The sequence below is a fragment of the Vulpes vulpes genome, chromosome 9 (genome assembly GCF_048418805.1).
Source record: "Vulpes vulpes isolate BD-2025 chromosome 9, VulVul3, whole genome shotgun sequence".
Taxonomy (NCBI): Eukaryota; Metazoa; Chordata; class Mammalia; order Carnivora; family Canidae; genus Vulpes; species Vulpes vulpes.
In genome coordinates this window covers 12,998,527-13,023,435 of record NC_132788.1, presented here as the reverse complement: position 1 = coordinate 13,023,435, position 24,909 = coordinate 12,998,527, and the positions used below count along the sequence as shown (strand labels likewise).

Here is a 24,909-nt window from a genome sequence, read left to right as displayed (position 1 = left end):
TATTATTTTTAAAAGATTTTATTTATTTATTCATGAGAGACAGAGAGAGAGGTAGAGACACAGGCAGAGGGAGAAGCTGGCTCCCTGTGGGGAGCCCAATGCAAGACTTGATCCCTGGACCCCAGGATCACACCATGAGCCAAAGGCAGATGCTCAACCCAGGTGAGTCACCCAGGTGTCCCTGATTACCTTTTAAAATAAGGTAAATAATTCTCCTTCTTAAGAGAATCCCAAGAGAAGAAAAGAAAACCAAACAAAGCCTCACTGGTGTGGCTATTTGTTCAGAGAGATCTGAGTTCAAATCCTGGTTCCTCCAATTACCTACCTCTGACTGGCTCTGGTGAACTTATTTTTAGCAGGACTTTTAAGTTTCCTGAACAGTGAAAATTATCACTATACAGGCCTGGGGAGACTATGCAAAGATTATAAATATTATTTATAAAGAGTATAGTGCAACATCTGATGCATAATAGCCACAGATTCCATAGCAGCTTTCATCACAGTGCTGTTGCTGGCATTGTAAGACATTGTTTAGAGCTGGCATTGTGCTTTTCCAGTAGTAACTAGGAAACAGGGAAAAACATTGAGGGTATTATCTATATTTTTTTAAAACCAGAACTCCTATTTAATTCAAGTCTCCTAATCAGGTAGCAAGGAAAAAAATTTGGATGTTAGGTTTGCCAATGATGGTAAACAACTCATTAATGTTTTTTAAGAGCTTGCTTTCTTAATTTATTTTCTAGTTCACTATGATTTGACTGGCAGGGGAATTAAGCTACAAAAAAGTCACCTTGACAAAAGTAAAACATTCTGAAATATAAAGCAGAGGTATATTTTGGAACAGAAATAGTAATACTATTGAATCTTCATGAGCTATTTTGCTTTTTGTACTAGCTTTGGCATTATAGATGTATACAATTTTAGACTCAAGAGGATTACTTAGAAATACTTTATTTCAATCTACAATTTTATTTGAAGAAATCAAGGTTCAGGAAGGATGTTTTATTGAACTGACCTGAGCATGGACTCCAGATTATCTCAACCCCACTCCAGAATGGTTCTGAGAAATATTTTAATTTATTGTGAAGATTTCCCAAATTTATCTAATTTATATCAAAATAATTTTTATATTAAAGATATAGTCACTATCTTACTTGTGAAATTTTTTACAGGTCTTATTTTTTAAATTATTTTCAGAGATTTCATTCTTCGCTAGTATTTTGGGTGAAAAGCTATTTGGAAAAAAATTGGGTGGCATTATCTTCATTCAAATGAATATAAATAAAACATATAAGCTGTTTGAATGATCCTTTTAGAGATTCTTCCCCTTGTACATTCAGCATATAATTATTGAAACCATAGTATTTAAGATATTTATTAAATACTCAATAAAAATGTGTTTGTCAATTTTATAAAGTATTTTTGTTACAATTAGAATGAAGAGATAAGCATTGCCTGCCAAATGGTTACACTGTATTTGGCAATTTAACCAATCTCTCTGCCCCTCATTTTTCTGTCAATATGCCAATAAAAATATTGTCCTCAGTAGAAAGTCAAGGATTTTGTATTTAAACTATATTTTATAGGAAATAAAATGAGAAATAATATCAGTTAAAATGTACATTAGGGTAGTTCAATTGCTATAGCAAAAAACTACAAAACTTCAATGGCTTTATATAATATGGCTTATCTCTTGTTCATGTCATAGGACATGACAAATGTCCCAGGCATGTGATAATCAATTACTGGATTCAGTGGAAGATGGAGAGTTCTCCCCACAGTTATTGGAAAGTTGCCATCTGGTGACTTTACCAGCACCAGTACCTGGAACTTCAAAAAAGTCTCAGCCAGCAGGAGGGGATTTCATGGGAATTTTTATGACCTGAACTGGAGGTGGCATACATCACATGTACCCACATTCTAAAGGCCAGACCTCAGTTATGTGGCTCTTCCTCACTGCAAGAAATGCTGGGTTGTATAGTTTAAATGCAGTCCCAGAGAGAACAAATTTGGCCAGCATCTGACTGGACTCTGCCCACAGGTCCTTTAGCTTCTACATTATAAGAACAAAAGTACAGATTGCATTCTCTCGGTAAATGTCTCTCATTACCCTGCAATACTAGAATTTCTTAAAGAAAGTGTTACTAAACGATATCAACATCTGAGCTGATGACTTCAGTGAAGTTTTTTTTTTTTTTTTAAATAGAGATAATTTGGCAGTATCTCTACAATCCTCATCCACCTTCATAGAAAAAAGAAAGGCAAATAATTAAATCATCTGGATGTTTAATTGAGAGATTTTAAAGACCAAACATGGTGTTTGAAATTCTACTTGTTATTGCACCCTATGATAAGTGTTATTCCCTGCAACCATAAAAAAAAAAAAAAACTGTTGAATATAAGTCAGTATGTGAGTTCCAATGTCTTATGGTGAGAGATACATGCTGGGCAGTGGCCAGGAAACCTGTCTCTTTATCGGGTCTTTGCTAATTACCATCTGTGTGACCTTGCGCAAGATGTGTTAAGGCTCTGAGCTGTTTGTACACCTGTAAAGGGTTAGGATTATTTGTGTTTCCTCTCCTGCTTCAGTGTGTGTCATCTAGTTTATTATTTTGTTAAGTAATGTACCTCATCTATCTTATTAAATGGAAGTGCCTTCTTCACCCAAACCTGGGCTTTCTTTTCAATTTTATTTAAAGCCATGTAATCTCCAGATGCCTGAGCTATTGTTCTTTGTCTATTTATATTTGAAGAGATGACATCCTTTAGATGTTGGAATTGACATAACTGATCCCAAACGACAGAGTTCACCTGACAGAGAAGCAACAATAAAAAATAGAAAATTGGCCCTGCTCCTGGTGCCCTTTTGTTGTGGAAACATGGGAGCCTGTGCCCTCTTTTCCCTGGAGACTCGGGAGATGGAATAACAGAAGTGCAAAGAGAGGACTCCAGTTCTCACCTGGACTCTAAGGAAAACCATGTCAGGCTGTCTGGCTCTGAGCAGCTCCAGACACCACAGTTTTAAAAGACACCATGATATGCAATTAGTGTCCAGGCCAGGGTGCCCGGGAGAGTGAAAGTTCTAGATTTGTACAGTGAAGAAGAGGTGAGCAGCAGGAGACTGATTGCCTCACTCTGGATTCTAAAGGATGTCTGCTTTAAAAACAGAAATAGACTAGTTCTGAGTTGCTTCAGAAACTGGACTACCAACAACCAGCAAATGGTTGTGCTTGGAGGGAGGCCGACTTGGGCTCTGTGTGAGAGCTTTCCAGCAATTAAAGATGTTCAAAACCCAGCCAAACTTTCCCATGAGGTGGGAAGTCTCCCCTCCCTGGAGCTCTCCTCCCAAAGGCAGCCAGACAGCTCAGTAATGACATACACACACCTTACTGTTCATGAGCTCTTGACACTGTGATTTCTAAGGTCTCTTTCAGCTTTAAATTTGATGATTGAATCAAATACCATCTGATAATGGAATTTAGTTCAGTGCCTCCTTCAGCACTTCCAAGGTGCTGTTTTTCTGCCTAATTAATCTGCCTCCATCATCTTTCATTATTTCCATTGTTCAGCAGTTGGAATAGAATGGAGGGACTTTGATCCTGCTGATTATGCCAGTAGGAGGGGATAATTCCCGAAGCTTTTTTTTTTTTTTTTTTTTTTTTTTGTCCACAGGAAGCTCAAATGCTCATCAGCTGTATGAACTTTGGTCCCTTTGTTACCAGCCACCAAGTTCATTTTGTAACCAAGGGATCCCTATGCGAGAGGGTGAAATTTCAGAAATAACTAGTCACAAACCACATACATAAAAGCCTCTTGTGTAAATCATCTGAATCATCTAGATGTTCATAGATGCAATTAAATGATATGGCAAGTTAATTCTTACATATTGCAAAAAAAGGAAGGAAGGGAGAGGGGGGGAGAGAAGAAAAAAAGAAAAAGAAAGAAGAAGGAAAGAAAGAAAGAAAGAAAGAAAGAAAGAAAGAAAGAAAGAAAGAAGAAAGAAAGAAAGAAAAGAAAAGAAAAAAAAGAAAAGAAAAGAAAAAAGAAAAGAAAAGAAAAGAAGAAAAGAAAAGAAAAGAAAAGAAAAGAAAAGAAAAGAAAAGAAAAGAAAAGAAAAGAAAGGGTGTTCCTCCAGGAAAATAGTGTGGCCATATTTCCAAATAATACTCATTTTCCCAGGCAAATAGCTTTTCTGATCTGCCAGCAAGTCAATTAGAAACATAACCTATACGTATAGGTAAACAAAAATAATTTTAGCTAACTCATGTTTGTCATTGAGGGTTATTGGTTCATGGTATGGCCTGAGAGCCAGGTGAGAATGGAGAGGTAGGAGGGAGAGGCTGTGCGGCGTCATGGCCGTCAATGGGCTTGGATCCAGGAATGAAGGCTAATTAATGAAGGCTAATTCACCCAACTAACCTGGGTGAAGCATGCATGCACTCATGCATCCTGTCAGTTCTCACTGAGGGCTCTGTTAGATACTGAGGACCAACATGAAAGGTATAGTCTTTAGTCTTAAGAAGCTGCTATAGTCTGGTGGGGGAACTAGACATATAAATCAACTACATGATCTTCCTAGCCAGAAAAGAAGCAAGTCTGGAAAGAGGATAATGCTGTCTGTTTTAATGTGTGCAGTTCCGCAGATGGCCATACATAAAGGTCCTTCAGTACAATCGTGTTTTCTTTGTCTCTAGAGCTTCAGAGGGATTTTTAGGTTTCTGAGACTTATAAGATTCCTCTGTACCATTTCTTTTCTTTTTTTTTTTTTTAAGATTGTATTTATTTATTTGAGACAGAGAGAGAGAGAGAACAGGGGAGGAGCAGAGGGAGAAGGACAAGCAAACTCCATGCTGAGTACAGAGCCTGACGTGGGGCTGGATCCCACAACCCTGAGATCATGACCTGAGTAGAAATCCAGAATCTAACACTTAACCAACTGAGCCACTGAGCCATGCTCCTCCTCTGTACCATTTCTGTTTAGAGAGTAAATGTGGTTGAGGAAGAGTGGGTCAGAGAAGCTGGGAAAACTCAGTATCTGATGGGGGACAGATGTGCTGGTGAAAGCCATCCAACCTGGGAAGCCAAGTCCTTCTAGATGGCCCAGGACCTCCCCAGGGAGGGGATGTAGAGGGAGGAATAAGGTAGAAACTAGAGAGATAAGAGTAGGTCCAGAGATAGCATAAAGAGGGGAAACTCTGAGAAAGAACTTCAGAATTAGCAGCATGAAGCGTGATGAGATTGGAAGCATGAAGAGAATATTTGGGTCATGAAAAGATTGCTCCTAGTCTCTTATCTTTACTTGTCCTTTAACTTCAGTCCCGTAAGAAGTTTAAGACAATAATATGCAGAGTGTAGAGTCTGAAAGACAAATGTAATGAAATATACATGCATTTTTTCACAGCAAGATTTCAGCTCAAGATCAGATTTCAATGTGAGAATCAGATTTTAGATCAATAGAGGACACCCAGTCCTCTAGCTATATGAGCACCTTCCACATAGTTGGCCCTATGCTACGTGCTCAGGCTGTAAGAACTCAGACCTGAAAGAACTAAGGTCCCACTTAGAAATTTACCAGAAGACCCAAGATTGATACTATCAGGAAGGTTTATGGTAGTAAAATCAATTTTGTTTTTCAGGCTTTAAGAAAACATTGAAGTATATGGATATGGATAAATACCTCCTGATTCCTCTGAATAGATTTCTTTGAGGTTTCAACACGTCTTTTTTAAAGATTTTATTTATTAATTCATGAGAGATAGAGAGAGAGAGAGAGGCAGAGACATAGGCAGAGGGAGTAGCAGGCTGCCCATAAGGAGCCCAATGCAGGACTAGATCCCAGGACCCCGGGATCACACTCTGAGCCAAAGGCAGATGCTTGACCACTGAGCTACTCAGGAGTCCCTCAACATGTCTTACTGTATATATATGTCTTAGTCTGATCGTCTGCTTTCCATTTACTTGCAACAACTATGTTGAAGATTTTCACATTATTTTATTTAGAAAATGCATCTCATAGGAAGCTTTTTTGAATATCTGTAGGAAACTAAATTTATTCCCAAATAAAATTCTCAATAGTACATTCATGATTTCCTTCTGTTTAGGAGGCAGACGTTAAGGTATAGTGGTGCAATTCCGAGTAGCACGACATCTTCCACCCTTTTGTTCAAGTTTCCTTAAATATATCTGCCAAAATTCACTGAAGACTAACCTCTGGGACTTGAACACAAAGAAGGAAGAAAGAAAGAAAGAAAAAGAAAAAGTCTCCTTTTTGTTTCCAAAGCTGTATTGGGCTTTTACTGAGTTGAGGTTTGAGACCTAAGTGACACTTCCCTAGTATGTGTATGCAAGTAATTTGAATGAGAACAAAGAAATTGATGTTGGTGAAGGTGCCTTGACACACATCCTCAGCCTTTCATATTTAAAATGTTGTCCAAACCTGCAGGAAAGAGATTGGATCCAATGTTATGCATAAGCATTTTGTTAGCTTGATAAGTTTCAGTTCCAGTGGAAGAAGACTAGTGTGCATGAGAGAGAGAGTGTAAATGCTGAATATGGGTAGTGGAAAAAAATACCGAAGTTGATAACGAAAGCAAGTATCTTCAATGTTTTGTTTGAAGTCTGAAAGGAAGGTAAAGGGAAACAGATGGGTCATTAGGCTTTGAGGCTGTGACATTTGGAAGCCAGAGTTACATTTTCCTTGAAACTGTGAATAAACAGCTTGGAAATTGTCTATGATGTTCTTTTCTGCTACTGGTTTTATTCCATTTGACTCAGGGCACTGAAAAGCAAGTGTTAGTTAAATTGTCTTGCTGTAATTATTATGCTGGAATGTATCACTTTTTAAATATTTTTGCTTTCTAGATTTGATTTTAGTGTAACTGGGACTTAGGCTTATTTGAGCCCCATGTAAAGGCCAGGGATCTTTCTGAGGTTGTTATTATAAGACTACCCTCCTGGTTTAAGTTTTATCTCACAAAATAATATTCATGACATGTGTTTACACAACTGCATAGCTTCTTGGAGCTGGAAAGGACTATAGCAATGTGCATATAAATGAAGAGCAAACAAAGGAGAACTGGCAAAGGCTATTTATTCAGAGCTTGCTACAGCAAGGCAGTTAGCCACCATTATTTACAATCGCAGAGATTTGAAGGCAGGGAGAGGAGTGGGAAAGTTTTGGGAGAAAAACTTAGTGAGAAAGAAGCTAGACGTCAGCTCTGCCCCAAATGGAGGCTGCTGGCATGGGGAAGCTGCAAGCAGGCCAACCAGGAGGGGATCCTATGTGGTTGGATAGGGATGCAGATCTGATTTTCTCCGGTGGTCCTATGTTGGAAGCAGAGGCAACAATTCCAGAAGCTGTCAGTTATTAATTAAATCCTGGCTGTTTGGGGCCAACTGTTACAGAGATTATTGTTAGGCTGCCTGGGTTGGTTGCTAGAGATAGTAGCCTGACTTTCTATAAATCTGACTTAAGGAAAGTAGATTGGATTTCTGGGCTCCTTACTGCAGATGATGGGTTGGAGTTCTATTTTTATATGGGGTCTGGCAATTTTCCATTTGTGTTTTCAATCTCTCTTATCTAGTCCAAATGTAGAAAGATGAAATAAATTCATGAAGAACAAATGGCTACTATTTATTTAAATTAATAATATCTTTTATATGTGTGGCACTGCTGAGTTTCTAAAATATTTTAAAATGTAGAATATCATTAGATCCTTCAAATTAAATGGGAGAGGTTAGACTGGGCTGGTATTATCTCTATTTTGTAGGTAAGGAAATGAAGCCCTGAGAGAAGAACCCAAGTGCTCAGTGTCATGGGTTACTGGTCCATGACCATGCCAGGGTTCCAAAGCTAAGCCACTCAGATGGCCTCACCTAGGGCTTCTTACTGCATTACAAATCTGATCTGTTTCTGCCTCACAGTTTCAGGTAATGGGGAACCAAAGTGGGACATTTGTATTCTCACACTGATGGCAATTGATGAGTATTTGAACTTAAATGTAACAAAATCAAAATACAGATTCTCTGAAACATTGCAGTTATTTTTTTCACTGTAGTCTTTCCCAATGATTCCTCATTTGAATGAAACTTTCAACCTGGTGAATTTTACAACCTGTGATTGTTATATAATCAGATTTTGGAAAATACTATTAGCTCTGTGCCACTTTAATACATTTATAACACTTGCTCCATTCTCTTATTCCATTAGGAACGTTGTATTTCCTACACACATCAGAAAGATGCCCGAGGAGTTGAGAAACGTACTAAATTAATTAATTAATTAAATATCTATTGAGCAGTTTTGAAGGTGCTAAAGACACCAATGGATAAAAGCTAAACTAAGCAAGACAAAACATAGTCCCTGCTTCCAAGAACTCAGGGCCTCTTGAAAAGAGCAGATACGTGGAAAGATATTATAAGACAATGTCAATGCAGAGATGACCAAATCCCAGCATGGGGTGGGGATATGGGTGGAGGAGACCTCAGAGGGATACTTAAATTGAGTAACCAGGACCCAGGAGTCTTCCCGGAGCAAAGACAAAGTACAAAGGTATTCAAAGCAAATGAGGTAAAAAATAGTAGCACTAAAAACAGCCTTGTTTTGTTGGAGGTGGAGTAGGGAAGAAGAAGGTTCAACCAATTTAGTAGTGTCTCTTGAATGTAGTGTTCAGGAGGGAAGCAATGAAGTCAAAGAGAAAGGGAAGAGTGACATAGTGGGGAATCTCGTGGGTCATGATAAGGAGATTAGACATAATTCGGTGGGTGGTAATAGAAGGCTTCAGGAAGGATTTTAGTCAAAGGTACATGATAAACAGGTTTGCATTTTCTGTTTGTTTGTTTTTGTTTTTAAACACTTCTCCATGTGCATTATAGAATGGCTATCACATCCATTTCCCGAGACAACACTGTTTTGAACGTAGCAAGTGGTTATTGCTCATAAACCATCTTTACTACATGTGTTTTTAAACACTTATGTATATGTGTAACAGAATGGCTATTACTTCCATTTGCTGAAAAATACACTTGGTTAGATTTGCATTTTAAACAGATCATTTTGGCAGTATATGGAGCTCAGACTTCAGAGAGGCAAGGATTGAGAGTAGTAGACAAGCTACAATAATTCAAGGGCAATGATTAAAGTTGGAACCGAAGTGATTGAGGTAGATGTGATACAAAGTGCAACAGAAGGCAAAGCAGGATATTCATAAATAAAATCTGTAGAATCTGCAGACTGATAGATTTGGGGAGTACCAGTTAAAGGAAGGGAAAGATAAGTATCCAGCATTAGCTAGACAGGACAGGAGGAACTATTAGTTTAGTAAGAAATGGTGTCAGTCCAATATCTTAGGTGTTAAATGTGTGTTATCCATGGGGCATGCAGATGGACTCACCCAGCAGGCAGTTGGATAAGTGAGTCTAAAGCTCTGAATAATGATCCAGGCTTGTGATAAAATTTTCAGAAATCACTATCAATCCTGGAAGATAAAATCACAGGAAAGATTATATATATATATATATATATATATATATATATATATATATATATATAATGAAAAGAATAGTGGCTAAGCTAGCATCTTGGGGACAACATGTAAGGGATGAGTAGAGGAAGGGAACATATGAATGACAAGGACATGGTATTGAATGTAGAATACAACCAAGGAAGATGGGTGCTTATAGAAGCCGAGAGAATGTTTTAAAAATGTTTTGCCAGCTAGAAGGCGAGAGGTGATCTTAGCAAAACAGTTTTAGCAGAGAGGTGGACTGAATTCATGAATTCATAGTAGGTAGTAGAATGAATAGATGATGAGACAGTTAAGACTTTGAGTCTAACATGCTCCTTTAGAAGTTTCCTTGAAGTTGAGCACAATAGTTACCAAAAGACTCAAGATTCATTGAGGTTCTCCTCTTCCAGGGAGAAAACTATTTCCTGGTGATATTAACCTGCACTACTCAGAAAAGAAGGCCCCACGTAATCTCTGTCCCTGTTATATTTAAATGTTGTAATCTCCAACCCACTTCCAAGTTGACAAAAATATATCGAAAGCATTTTAGAAAGTCACTCTTTAATGTTTTAAAGGGGTCTGGGAAGGATGTGACTTTTGTTTAACGGAATGTAATTCTGGTTGATACACAGAATCGACAGAGGAACTCAAAGTCCGAAGCCACAGCACGGAGCCGTTACCAAAGTTGGACAGCAAAGAAAGAGGGCATCATGGGGCATCTTCCAGAGAGCCTATCAAAGCTCAGGAATGGGATGGAACACCAGGACCGCCTGTGGTCACCAGTAGAATGGGAAGATGCTCTGTGAGCCCCACCTTGTTAGCAGGAAACCACAGCTCAGGTAAGAAAAATAATGATCTTTCAGATGCAATTATCACTTAGAGAACCATAACCACAAATATAACTGTCTCTACTCACAGACAGCATAAGTAGCCCTTCACACAAAGGGATGAGCTAATATGTTGCACCACTCCAGGGAGCATTATTCACGTGGATGATAGAGTAGTGAATAGTGCTTCTAGGAGCTGTACAATGAAGTGCCTCTGACAGCTCGAAACATCTTGTACTAAATTTCTTCAAAAGCATCTAGAGCCCTCATTGGAAGCAGTTTTAATTTATAAAGTTTAAGTGATGTAGAGTTTATGCCTTCTGTGCTTCAAAAGAGATTTTAGGCAACTGGGAAAAAATGAGCAGAAAATGAAAGTGAGGATAAATATGTAACAAAAACTGTCTGAAGGCAGTAGAGAGAGCAGATAGCAGGAAGCATATACCGTGATGATCTGAATGCTCTAGCTGAACTGTGGGCATGCTACTAAGTTTCTGGATCTCAGTCAAAAGAGTTAGAACATTCGAATCAAATACCCCCTTAGATTTCTCAAGTTGAAATTAAGATCTGCAAGGCAATTTTGCATTTTTAATAGATAAACATTATGAAACATCAAAATTCTAAAAGCCACATATGTTTGCTTTGAAGTGATTAATCTACCTGATGGACTCACAGAGAGCCGTCAATTGAAGTAAAAAACAAATGATCAAGCAACCTCCTGTCATTTTCAGGTTTTTATCCCTTAAGAATGTTAGAGTTCTGAAGAAAAGACCAACCCTTTAATGTTCTTTTCAACTCTGATACTCATCTTGGAAAGCAATTTTACATGCATTTAGCCTGTGGACTCTCTCTGGCAGTCATGCACAAGTTAAAATTGGAACCGGATGAATGATCTCTGTATTTGGGAAAGAATGTTTCTAGAATAGGGCCTAGCAGAAACCAAGCAGTAGCTTCCCCATACTTAAGGTGTAACTTACCTTTTTCGTTATGGAGCCATAAAAATCTTGGAGAAGAAACAAGTGACTTGAGCAGAAAGTAAAAATTTACTTTTTGTTGGTAAAGTCTAAATAGCCATAGATATGTGAGAAGATGTGTGCATTTTGTCAAAAATAAAAAGAAACATAGGGAACAAATTATATTGTGTAGGAAAAAACACCTCTCCCAAACAAGCTTGGCATCACTATTCAGTTGGGATTTAGGATTAATTTTAGGCTTATTAGTAGTATTTTTTAATTATTTAAATTTGTACTGGTTCTAGACCCCCAAAATATGAGTAATATGTACTCCTATTGTGACCAGAGATATAAAACCAAAAGCATTACCTGAGTGGCCATTGCATAACAGCCACTGTTCTAGAGTCTCAGAGCACAATGATGAACAAGACATCCTTGCATCGAGATGCTCAAAGTCAAGAGAAAGACTGATCATCACTATGCCATGTGTCATATACAAATAAGGTATGAAACAAAAGAGAAATCAATGCATTTTTCCTGGGAGCAGATGATTTTGGCAAGAGCAGTCAGGGGGTTTGGGTGGGTAAATAATAACTGCTTGAGGATGTAACGTTTGAACTAGAGCTTGAAACATCAAGAGCTTCTCACCAGGAAGATGATGGAGAAAAAGTCTGCCTTCTGGATTAACACCTAAAATCCTATGGGTTAGAGCATAGTGTGTTTGGAAGACTGACTAAAGAAACTGTAAAATAAGTTGGTTCTGGAAAGCAAGAACCCTGAAGGGCCCGTGTATTACCTAGAAATGCTTTTAGCAACAAAATGCTGATTAATAGTAGCTTAAGTAATAATGGCTTCTGTTAACTCCCCTAGCCCTGTATCTAGAGGTAGGCAGTTCCAGGTATTTTCCTGCTGTTCAGTGATGTCATGGAAGACACAGGGACTTTTTTTTTTTTTTTTTTGACTCTGCCCTTCTGCTATCCTTGATGATTTCTTTCATGAGGAGCTATGATTCTGGGCCTCATGCCCCAGCAAACAGTCCCTTTCATCTAGTTGGTCTAAACTGGGAAACATGTCCTCTGGACTCATCCACTCAGTGAAGGGGAATAGGATTTTTATGAGTGTATAAGGGGCCCTTCTTTCTCTTAAATCAAGAAGCTTCTGCCTCCACTTGGAAATGAAAGCAACAGTCTATTCTCAGGGATAAGGGGAAGACAGTGTTAAGCAGCGGACAGTATCCGCCACAGCATGGTTAGGTTTGGAACATTATGTATTAGATAATTTGTAGTCACTTAAAGATTTGTAAGATGGGTGTGATACAATTCGGTTTTCATCATGAAAGATTCATGATGGCACCAAAGCTTCAAGAAGGGGTGACTGGGAGACTATTTACTACAACAGACATCATCAGTATGAGCTAGGCACCATAGTTAAGGTGGGAAAGTTAGGACTTAATTCTTGACTATGTTAGGGTGGAAGTGCTCTGGGACATCTAAGAAGCTAATAGACACTTGGAATTACAGATCCGGAGCTAAAGAGATTTGGCAGTATTATAGACTGAGGCTAGAGACCTTTGGGGGTGATTAGAACCCTAAGACTGGATGATTCTAAACTAGAAGAGCAGGAAATGGAGACGAAAAGGAAATAGAGATTGGACCCTGGGAAATCCAAACATTTCAAAGTGTAGGCCAAAGAAGAAGGAGCTGTGAAATAAATGAAAACAAAACATATAGATGGTCCACATTAAACTTTGACTGAATATTTGGAAAGCTGCATAAAAATGGGGAAACTATAATATGTTTTCGACACTTTGATGCGATTCTTCCAAGAAATTTAGAGGGTAAAAAGAATTTATAACATACTTTCACTTTCTTCCACTGCAAACTCCCGAAGCATCTCTTTTGCTTTACGACATCTAAAATCTGCTTTCCTGGATCTTTCAGCTGTGTTTGTAGGGCAGTAAATTGTCTACTGACCAGAAGAAATGACATAAATATCTTCAGTCCCTCACACTGTCCATCTTAGATGACAAAAGATGTAGATAAAGGTGGAAGAAGAAGAGATTTTTGGTACATTTTTGATAAAGACATTTTTGTATCTCTATTAAAAGAAATGTGAGGGGCACCTGGGTGACTGAGTAAATTAACTGGCTGCCTTTGGATCAGATCACGATCTCAGGGCCCAGGGATGGAGCCCCACATCTGGCTCCCTGATCAGCGGGGAGCCTGCTTCTCCCTCTCCCCTGCCCCTACTCCTCATGTTCTCTCTCTCTCTCTCTCTCATAAATAAATAAATAAATAAATAAATAAATAAATAAATAAAATCTTAAAAAACAAAAATGTGAAATGCAGGGGCAAATATAGAGTCCCATATATAATAATGTTAGTGTAAGTTAGGGTTTCTTATGTGCCAGAGAAACTCTCAACATGAACACTCAAGGGATGCCTGAATGGTTCAGTCCGTTACTCTTCCAACTTTTGATTTCAGCTCAGATCATGATCTTGGAATTGTGGGATTGAGCCCACGTCAGGCTCCATGCTGGGCATGAGCCTGTTTAAGATTTTCTCTCTCCTTTTCTCTCTGCCCCTTCCTGCCTAGGTCTCTTTCTCTCTTAAAACAACAACAACATGAACACTCAAAAGAGCATTACAATTAATTGAACTTCTTCTTTAAAGATTTTATTTATTTATTCATGAGAGACATACAGAGAGAGAGAGAGAGACAGAGACAGAGACAGAGACAGGCAGAGGGAGAAGCAGGCTCCATGCAAGGAGCCCGATGTGGGACTCGATCCTGGGATCCAGGATCATGCCCTGGGCTGAAAGCAGATGCTTAACCTCTGAGCCACCCAGGCATCCCTCTAACTGAACTTTTATAACTCAATCCCTCCCAAATATGTCACTGCAATTTTATCTATTGAATTACCCTTGTACCTCTTTTGAGGGAAAAAGGAGAAAAGGAAAAATAGTTGGTACATTAGTAGTTTTTATGTTTCTAAGAAGAAGGATCCTAAAATGTGTCAGTTTTACACAGAAAATGCCATAGCTTCATTAGCAAAATAGTATAAAATGAGACTACGTGAAGTTTATTCACTTTTGATGTTTTAACTAAAGGATGCCCTGGCTAAAGGATACTCATCAGTGAGATGCCTTTGTCCAGAATAGGCAAGTAACTAGTGAAAGGTGCATTTTGAACTGGCTGCTTTGAAATGGAAGTCAGTATTTATTTACTCTTCTCTTTTTCTTCACACTTCTTCTTCATTATTATCTCCTCCCCACTGGAACTGCTAATCCCTATCAGAAACAGTAGAACTGCAACCAATAATCCTCTTCCCTGAATAACAGAGGTACTCAGGTCCACGTCTAACGCTAGAGAGGAAAGAAGGTCTCACCTGTTCCACCTGTCAGTACCCCCCATATCTATCAATACCCCCGTCTGCCAACTTTCTGCCTCTGGTTCTCCCTCTCTCTCAATTACACCCCCCCCCCCCACCACACACGAACTGCTACCAGTCACAGACTATTGCTTTACCAAAGTAGTTTAGCCCCTTGGAGTGGCTGCTTTTAACAGCTCTTTGGAGGAATGAAAAAATTGCCTAAGTAAAGCGAAGGAATGTGTCAGGAGATCTCAATTCTAATTAACATTGCCACTGGTTGCTGTGGTACTCTATTAAAGTCACTGCTGTTTAGTAAATCAGAGATTCCCCAGAGGGTGATTCCTGAAGGCAGTGGAGGACTGGGACCCAAATGCTCATGAAAATAATGGGAAAAAGTGGAAGTTATGCAAGTAAATAGAGTATTCACAAAAACTCAGATTTCAATCACTGAATCAATCAACAAATAGTCTCTAAGCAACTTGTTTCCAACTCTTGTCATGGTTTCTGGGGGATAAACACTCATGTATGTGCCTGTACACATGTATGCACACACACCTGCACATACACAGACACACACACACACACACGCACGGTACATAAAACACGATCTCGGCCCCTCAAAGATCTTTCTATGCTTCTTGATGGCACAAAACTATTGAACATAAACTAATGAGCATAACTAAATGTATTTTTATTGTTACCTATTTGCTGTACATTAATATCATTCAGAGAAGAGAAAATTAGTGCAGGCTTGAAAACAGATGGAGGACTTAATGGAAACCTGGAGTCTTCAACCAAGATTATATCAGGTCTTTTAAAAAATAATTTTTAACATTATTAATTGAGTAGAGATGCATAGAGAACTTTCCACATGGGGTGCAGAATGTTGAGCAAAGGTGGAGGCACACCTCTCATGGTTTGGCCTTGCCAGGCTAAACTGAAGAAGCACTTTTGGCAGTAAATTCGGAAGGCCTTGGCTAAACTCTATGTGGAATGATCTTGAAAAGACCTCAGCTTCTGTATGTTCAACCACGTACCTTTCTGCCATTTTGAGGAGGTCCAACATGGGATGCAAACTGAGGTGCCAGGAGGACCAGCTGTCACTTTAGGTGGTGAATTAGGGGAAGATGCCTCCTTCCAAACAGACCTGCTTTGCTTGCACATTCCATACCTGGGAATGTTCTTGGAACATTCTTGTGAGGAAAGCATTTTCCCCATTTTTCTGGAGCCTTGAAGCCCTTTTGGTGTAAGTTATGTATTAGTTATGTATTTCTACATTTGTTAGAAGCTTAGACATGGAAAAATATTTCTCCATTGCAGAGAAAATCTATTGCATACCAATGAACATCCGGACTGAATCATGGAAATGCAGGTGACCTGGAAAGCACAGGGGCCTCTCAAGGGGCCAGAAGCTATTCAGTGCCAACGGATGCTCACTATGAGAACTATTTACACCAAATTTCAAGATTTAATTGCTCTTATGCAAAATCTCCCACTTTTTAAATACAGCTCAATTTTCAGGAAAAAAAAAATGAATCAAATAGTTTACTTCCTCTGACTGGGTAAGACCTAAAGTCTGCCAATTTGTCTTCTCTGGCTTGTAAAGTCAAACAGTGACCATTCGATTTAGTGGAGGCACAGAACTGACCCTGAAACAGAGACGTTGGGTTATAGTAGAAGCTGCAGATGTCAATAGACATCCTGCCCTCCTGGCTTTTATTTTTCAGAAGCTGCATCTCCTTGAGAAGGATGTGCTATTGGTATCAACAGGGATTGGAGAGTGGTGAACGGCTTTTTATTTTAAACATTTTATTTATTAGAGAGAGAGAATGCATGTGTGTACATGAGTGGCAGAGGGAGAGGGAAAAGCAGAGGAAGACGTAGAAACAGACTCTTCATTGAGTAGAGAGCCCAATGTGGGGCTAGATCCCAGGACCCTGGAATCATGACCTGAGCCAAATACAGATGCTTAACCAACTGAGCCACAGCCCTGAGAGTGGTAAATAACTTTTAATGATCAAGAAGTCAAGGGGATTTTTTTTTAACTTTAGAAGAAAAACAAAGATATGGTACTCTGTGAATAGTAAGGACTAGCATCCTATCCCTTCATAGCATCCTGGTAAAGTGGCCTAGCTTCTGATTGGGAGGGAGGACAGGTGGACTAGAGTTTGTATGGGGTTGCCAGTAAGGCTGGACTTGATGCTTTATGGTTCTAAATTCAGAAATATGGAACACTACTTCAAGGGGCTCTTTATGCTTGGAAAAAAAGACTCCCTCATGATGACTAGTGAGATCTGAAGACTAAAAGAGCCATCTTGAATGTTCTGCTCTGCAGAACAGATCAGGGCTTTTTCATGACCCATTGCAGAGAAACATTTTCCACCACCATTCACGAGTCAGCCCTTCACGTCCAAGAAGAGTCTTGTGCACACAAGTTCAGGGAAGCAAGAACATATATGGATTCAATATCATTTAAAGAAAACAAAGAAATATGCCATTTTTCACATACTACATTTGTCGAGTGAATTTTATATGACTAATAAAAGAGTACATAAAGTATAAGATAGTGACTGAGCACTGTGATTTGGGCATTCAGTAGATCTAGATTTAAATTTGAAATCAATTTCTTTTTATAAGTGATGACATTGGGTATGTCCCATCATGTCACTGAGCTTCATCATAAAAGATAGATGATAATAGTATCTAACTCATAGATGCTATTGAGAATTAAAGGTGAGAATTAAATGAGATAATGGATTAACACACTTAGCATGGTGTCTGGAAAACAAAAGATATTAAGTAAGTACTAGTTATCACTATGATTTCAGACATCTTTCCAAATGTCTTTGTGAGAGACCAGAGAGAATCACTGATACTGGTTAATGCAAGTAAGTTTCCTGTAAGTGGTGGCATTTGACCTGGACCTTGAGCTGAGATGAATTTAGAGAAGAAAGCAATAGAAGTGTAGCCAAAGGGATCATGGGTTGTCTTGCTGGGGATGGTGAGAGCTCTGGTTCCAACTGACCCCTTAGCACACCTATCCCCCAGACTAGGGTTCCTAAAACATTTGACTTTAATTCATATTCTGATCACCACTTTGAAGATTGGGAAGATCAGGAAGATGTTAGGGTGTTAGCCAAAAGCCTAAGATTGGATGCCTGCCAAGGAGATGTAGCTGAATGGGGGCCATTTAATATAAGCAACAGAAAACTGGGATTCAGCAAAGGGAAAGATGATTGAATCCAAGAGTGTAGACTTTGAATACTGCATTTTTACCAGTTGATTTTTGAGAAAGATGCTTTCCTCTTGAAAATTCTGAAACACATTTACTGTACTCTATAATGGTGGAATCACTGGCTCACTTTGCTGATAAACCTCCCAGCAGCTAAAACTCAAAAACATTCAGGATTCTGCCCTTAATATCCAGGAAGAGACCCAGGCTCAAAACTGAGAGAAGTTAAGCAACAGAACTGGGAATTGTGGAACAGTATTTATGAAAATAATCCCTGGCAAAATACTAAATCAATGCAGTTTCCTGTGCATTCTCTCTCTTTGACAAAAAAAAAAAAAAAAAAAAAAAAAAAAAAAAAAAGATTAAGTAGGCTTCACCCCCAATGTGGGACTTAAACTCACAACTCTGTCATCAAGAGTTGCATGCTGGGCAGCCCAGGTGGCTCAATGGTTTAGTGGTTTAGCGTCACCTTCAGCCCAGGGCCTGATCCTGGAGACCAGGGATTGAGTTCTACGTCAATGGACTCATGCAGGCTCCCTGCATGGAGCCTGCTTCTCTCTGCCCATGTCTGCCTCTCTCTCTCTCTCTCTCTCTCTGTGTGTGTGTGTGTGTGTCTCATGAATAAATAAATAAAATCTAAAAGAAAAAAAAAGAGTTGTATGGACTTGAGCCAGCTAGGCACATACCCCCCCGCCCCCGCATATTTTTTGTGCAATGAAACTATGCTTTGTAATAATATTAATAAGTTAATATTTTGCTGAGAACAATTTGAGGAACTTGCATAACACTATTGTGCCCCAGTTTTTCTATCTTTACAGAAAAGATAAAGGAACTCTTACTGTGCAGGTCATTATGAGGATTAAATTTTAAAAATGCATAGAAATGCTTGGTATAAAGCTGGCTTATAATAGCTAGTAAGCCCACAGTTTATTCTGTTACCATTCAATTTTACTGGAAAGGTTTCATATTTTTTTTCTAGGACCAAGACTGAATATTTCCCTTGGAAAGTGCAGCTCATTGCAAATATGAGAGAGGGTTTTCTCTAGATACACATGATGTAACTAGCTACAGGACCACTATTAGTGCAATAACCCATGCTTCATTTATTTGTGCACTTTCCAACAAAGATTATAGGCCAGTGCCAAGGCTGTTTTTGGGTTCCCCTGAGTCTATATTCATAAAATTTGGAGAAAGGATCAGGTGCAGGCTTTAAGACTTGGTTGCTGCATTACACAGAGTTATCAAAAAAATATCTTAATCTCTCACAGCGTTTCTGTTCTGCTTGATAGCAGTGAATGGGATTTAAAATCATGTTGGCAAGGACGTGGGAATCACAAGAAAATATTGATATCTCCAAATGTGCACATATCCTTCCGTAAATACCTGACTTGACGTTCATTCACCTATTCATCGTTCATTTATTCATTCATTCCCTTTGTATTTATTTTCTAACAAGTATTTATTCAGCATTTACTCTGTGTCATTGCAGGGGCTCAGTGCAGAGGTGCAGAGTGTGCAAAGCAAATACGGTAGACTAAACCCACATTCCCAGTGCATAGTCTAACAGGGAAGACAGAAAATAAAAGATTCTTATAAATGTTATGAGGGGGAAATACTAGACACGGTGATGTGATTCATTCTCTGGTAATTAAGACAGGCTTCCTGGAGAAGGTGATATTAAATTTGATACTGGTATGGCAAGTAGGAGCTAGGAAGTGAGAGGGGTAGAGCGTTCCCTAAAGCTCACTCACTGAAGTGTGGCTGAAAGGGATTTACTTGTTGGACCTGATTAGTATTAAGCATTGTGATATGGCTACATAATTCCCGAACTATATCCTCTTCTCTCTCTTCCATTTCTTTACATGGTCTGGCACCTGTGGGACGTAGTTACGGTGTTAATACTCTCTTTGTATACACACCCTTTGCAGTGTGTTTTCACAGGGTCTTATCAAGAAGGCCTATTTCTTACTCCTTGAATCTGGGGTGGTCTTGTATCTTGCACTGACCAGTTGAATGAGATGGAAGGGACCATGTGCCAGTTGGGAGCCTCTCAGCCTCAGGGATGCTTCCACTTGTTCTTTTCCAACCCTACCACCACCACGTAATCAAACTGGTGTTAGCCTGTTGCAGGAGAAGCTACATGGAGGAAAGCCAAGCGTCTTCAGCCTTCAGCCTGCCAACCCCCAAACATGTGAGAAAGCATACTATGACATAGCAGAAACACCTCCTTGACCTACAGCTGACCACAGATGCATAAGTGAACCCAGTTGAGACCAGAAGAGTTACTCAAACCCATTCATGGACTCATGAACACTCACTAGATTGCCGCTCTTTTAAAAGTCACTGAGTTTGGTGTAGCCTAAAATAGTTAACTGACATAGATACCATGGTCTGCTTACATTTTGCTGATTTTCCCTCAAGTGTAAATGTCTTATTATGAGGATTCTGTGAGTAGAGCACGCTCATTGAAACACAGAAAGTCAAAGTAAAAAGTGAAAATCCACTCCGCCATCTTTTGCTTCCCTCATCCCATGTTTCAAAGTGTCATTTTTAACCTTCGTGGTTTCACTGTGGGGGAGCTGTGAAGCTCCTATATTGATAGGAGCTGTGAGTTCTCATTTTTACTGTGCAACAAGAACAAAAAACCAATCTGGTAGAGTTCAGGCCTCCACTGTAATTTGGGCTTTGCTGGAGGATGTCGACTAACTTCCTGCTTGGCTCCCCAGCAGCCCTCAGCAGCTGTGGGCTTGAGCATCTATGACCCTCCAGGCTGTCATTCTGTATAGTCGGTTTAGGCACCAGAAGACAGTTCTCCACATCTGTTCTCCTTCTCAGTTATAATTGGGTGCATGGTTATTTCCTCTGGGAACACTGGCCGGATCCCGTTGCTAGGTTCTGCTCAGTATTTTCACACTCTAGAGTTTAACGCTCTCTTTCCTAATTCTCGTAGTAAACACATAACAGAATTCTCATTTGGAGAGCCTTCAGAGAGCAATGTAAGTCATATCCCCAACAGCCCACTTTTATTTCTCTGTGGAAAACTGTGGCTTCTGCCTGCTACAATTTGTGATCACCAGAGAAATAGTTTTGCTTGTATTTCTCCTAATACTGGCGATACAGCTTTGAGAAACAACCAGAAAAGGGGAATGTGGGGTGAGGTGACCATTTTAAATAGCCAGAGAGTGTCTTTATAGGCTTTGAATGTAAACAAACAGGATATAACATGCAGAAGGGTAATTTAAAAAAAATGATATTATGCAATTACTCTCACATTGCAAAGCAAAAAAACTAGACTACAGAAGCAGAACGTGCAAAAGAAGTGATCAAAATGAATTTTGTCCTTAAGTGAACTCTTATCTCTAGCCTAGGAATATGGTTGCTGGCAGAGGCTAGACACTAGGTATTAGAGAGGCTTGGGGATAAACTGTGTGTGTGTATGTGGGGTGTGTGTGTGTGTGTGTGTGTGTGTGTGTGAAAGAGAGAGAGAGAGAGAGAGAGAGAGGAGAGAGAGAAAGAGAGGGAGAGAGAGAGAGAGAGAGAGAGAGAGAGAGATGAGTCTCTATCCTTGATAGGAAACTTCCCAATGGATAATCAAGACAGGGAGAGAGGGATATTAATGGGACTACCTGGAAGTCTCACTGTTGCCTTCTAGTCATTGAGGAGACACAGTAAAATGAAAGTGCAAAAGGCTGGCTGAATGGCCTATGACCAATAGAGCAGAAAGCTGCCTGGCAAGTAACTCTCTGGCCACTGATGGTGCTATTAAAGATGGACATAAAGTGTGTTTCCCATGGACCAGATTAGGCCATAGAGAGCAACCCTAGGGGTGGCTTAGTCATGTGACTGCCGAGACTGGCAAAGACTCTGTAGGACATGGTTCAAGGTGCAAGACAGGATGCCCAGAAGGCAGACAGCAAGGAGATCTCCAGGTGAGAGATCGCCAGTCAAGGGCAGCCTTCTGGGTACATTTGAAAGCACTTCAAGAAGAGAGGCGTTCACCTGTCTTTCCATCCCTACTATGGCCAGAGAGTGAGAAACGTCAGCTCATGCTGGTGTCCTACCCCTCCCCTCCACCCTTTCCTTCTATCTCAGCCCTTGTGAAGGCAGACACGGTGGGGACTAAGTTAGGAGCAGATGGGATGACAACCTGAAGGTGAGGCAGAGAGAAAGGTGGTCTCTTCAGTATGCCCCGAACAGGGCTAAATGGACCAGGAGAGAAGTATTTCCTTGGAACAGAGTTCAAATTGTAGTTAATGTAAAAAAAAAAGAGTCATTTGAATTATTACCCTAATTATTGAATTATTAGGTATTAGTAGGTAATGAATTATTACTTTTTATTTTTTACTTGAAGAAACTGAACATTTTTTAATTATCAAAATGAAAATGAAAGTTCTGGGAGTTTGCCTAGGGTTTATCCAAAAGACAAGAAAGAACTGCCCATTACCCCACAGCAGGTTGGAACTGGTTTGTGGGGAGGCAAGAATGACACTGCTTTCTGATCACCCGAGGTCCTCTGTGTTCAAGTGAATGTTTAAGTACACAAGTGCAAAGAAAACAGAACTTGATACAATTACAAAGTGTGCTCTAAGATTATTGCAAATTATATTTATCCTGAATTATGGAATTTAAGTTTATCGCTTTTATGGATCATCTGTGACCCATCCAAGATAATGCTTTCTATTGGGACGCTTCAGTCCGTTGAGCATCCAACTCTAGATTTTGGCTCAGGTCATGATCTCAAGGTCATGGGATTGAGTCCTGCATAGGGCTCAAGGCTCAGGATGGAGTCTGCTGGAAATTCTCTCTCTCATCCTCTCCCTTTACCCCTTCCCCACTCATGGACACACCCTCTGTCTCAAATAAATAAATCTTTTAAAAATAAAATAATGTCTTAGCTTTTTAATAATGTGTTAGCTTTTTAAATACTTTTAAAAGTGTTATCTCCTTTGCTCTTCACAAAAACTTGTACATCTATGGTCTGGTGTTATGATCTGATTATTTAGGTGACCAAACTGAAGCTCAAGAGAAATCAGGTAAATTGCCCAGACCCATTGGTGGATTTCAGGTTTCTGACCCTTCGTCCAGCTCTCTTCCCATGATTTAATTAGACCAGGTTTCCCTAGTTCCACCTCTGTGCTCATGAATTCATTAATTTATTAATCCTTTCATTTATTCGGCTATTTTTTTTGATGTAAAGTTATCAAGCATTGAACATGTGCCAGTGGGGGAAATTGCCATTAATAACAAGTTCAAAATGCAATTATAATCTGTAACGAAAGCCACTAACTAAGGAAAACACTCTCTCTTGAGTGTGTTACACATATCTGGGTGAAATGGGAACTGAAACCTCAGGTGGATTAGGAACAAGAGTAAGGCAGTGTGGTGAGAGGAAGCCAAGGGCCTGACAAGGGCTGGGCCTGGCTGGCCACATCAATGATTCTGGTCTTAGCCTAAGAATGACAGGAAGCCATTTATGGATTTTAAATGGGGATTGTGTGATCAGATTTTCAAAGTCAGCCAATGTATCATCATCCTAAACCAAGGGAAACAGAATTATGAAGATAAATACACTGCCCCAAATAACCTGCTTCATAAATCCAAAGAAGAAATTGAGCAGTTTTCTCTGCTCCCTAGCCCATGAAATTCCTCTGGACCTATAACTCAGTGAGGAGGTATTTATAACTGATTGTTTTGATATATCTAAAAATTAATTCTTGAGGACCTCAAGAAGCATCTCATACTTTTTTCTTTTCAGTAACATTGTGTATGCTTTTTTTCTTTAGTTCCATCATCCACTCATTCAGCAAAAATTCTCCCAATGAGAACACCTGTTTGAGCAGCACAATATGCTGTGATGACAGATGACCTCTGCCTCTGAAGAGCTTATGCCTGTCTATGATTGGTTTGATTTTATACAGCATGAGGGCATTATCGCCCTGATCCAGGAAGACAGGATGCTAGACCTGGTTTTGCAGTAGTTTGCTGGGTTTTCTCTAAACCATTTATATTCTTTTTAATTTTTTTTTTCTACCAAGATGGTCGGCTAAAGTTATGGGAGCCGTATGGAGTCAAAGAATTAGATGAATTTGATGCATGTGTGTGTTGGGTTGTGTGTGTATGTGTGTGTGTATGTGTATGAAGCCACTTATGGGTCTTAAGCTTGGGTCTTACGTGATCCAATTTGCAAAGTCAGCTATCTTATTATCATATACTATATATAACTATATGTGTGAAAACACACACACAGTCCTTTAAACTTGATTTCTACTAAATATGTAGAATACACCACGATGTTGTATACTATATGATTCCCTGAAGATTGGAGAAAAAACACAACTTGATAGTAATTTCATTCTTATTAGAGACATTCTGAATTTCCATGTCCTCTCAGATTCTCTTGGGGAAAAAATAGTTAACCGGGCATAAACAATTCAGATAGCACGGAAGGTACCTTCACCTACTCACCTCTCAATAGATTAATCCTGTTTGAGAACCACAATGACAATGCACTGGCTCCAGTGTGGACTGTGATGCCTGCTCCTTGTATCTGTCACTGCAGGGAGCGTGGCTCCACCCTGAGCCCTTTCTCAGAGGAGTCTTCCCTGACATTGCTTCCCAGTTGTGGGTTGTTGGCTTCCTTTGGAAAAGCCCTGTGGATATGCTGCACCAACAGTATTCACAAAGAATGCCCTGTTTCTGTGAAAAGTCTTAGTAGACATTACAAAGACGAAGGTTCTCTGTCTGACTTATGCTGGGCGTTTACAGAGACTAGTTCTGGAAGCTTTGTAAGCAGACCAGAATACATATCAAATCATATTTGCACTCCCACCTGCTGTCCGAAAAGAGGCACTACATTTTTTTCCCTCCTTAATTTTGTTAATGTTAAATTCCTTTGAAGTCTGGTCAATGTATTTTTGTCTTTTTGCTGAAAATTTAGGAAAAGTGAAAGAATAGAAAAAAATGCTTTTTTTATTAATGAGAAATGTACAAATAATTCATTGTTTACACTGGATTCATTATT

At 39.4% G+C, this 24,909-nt stretch overlaps 1 protein-coding gene across 5 annotated transcripts in view; it reads left to right on the top strand.

Moving 5' to 3' along the window:
- The window catches only part of NYAP2 (neuronal tyrosine-phosphorylated phosphoinositide-3-kinase adaptor 2), a 260,549-nt gene that overhangs the window by 178,986 nt on the left and 56,654 nt on the right, over positions 1–24,909 (top strand). For all 5 annotated transcript variants that reach the window (XM_072719374.1, XM_026006199.2, XM_072719375.1 and 2 more), the window contains one exon: positions 10,139–10,345. In XM_072719374.1, coding sequence (XP_072575475.1) covers positions 10,139–10,345 — 207 coding nt within the window. The remainder of the gene's footprint in view (positions 1–10,138; positions 10,346–24,909) is intronic.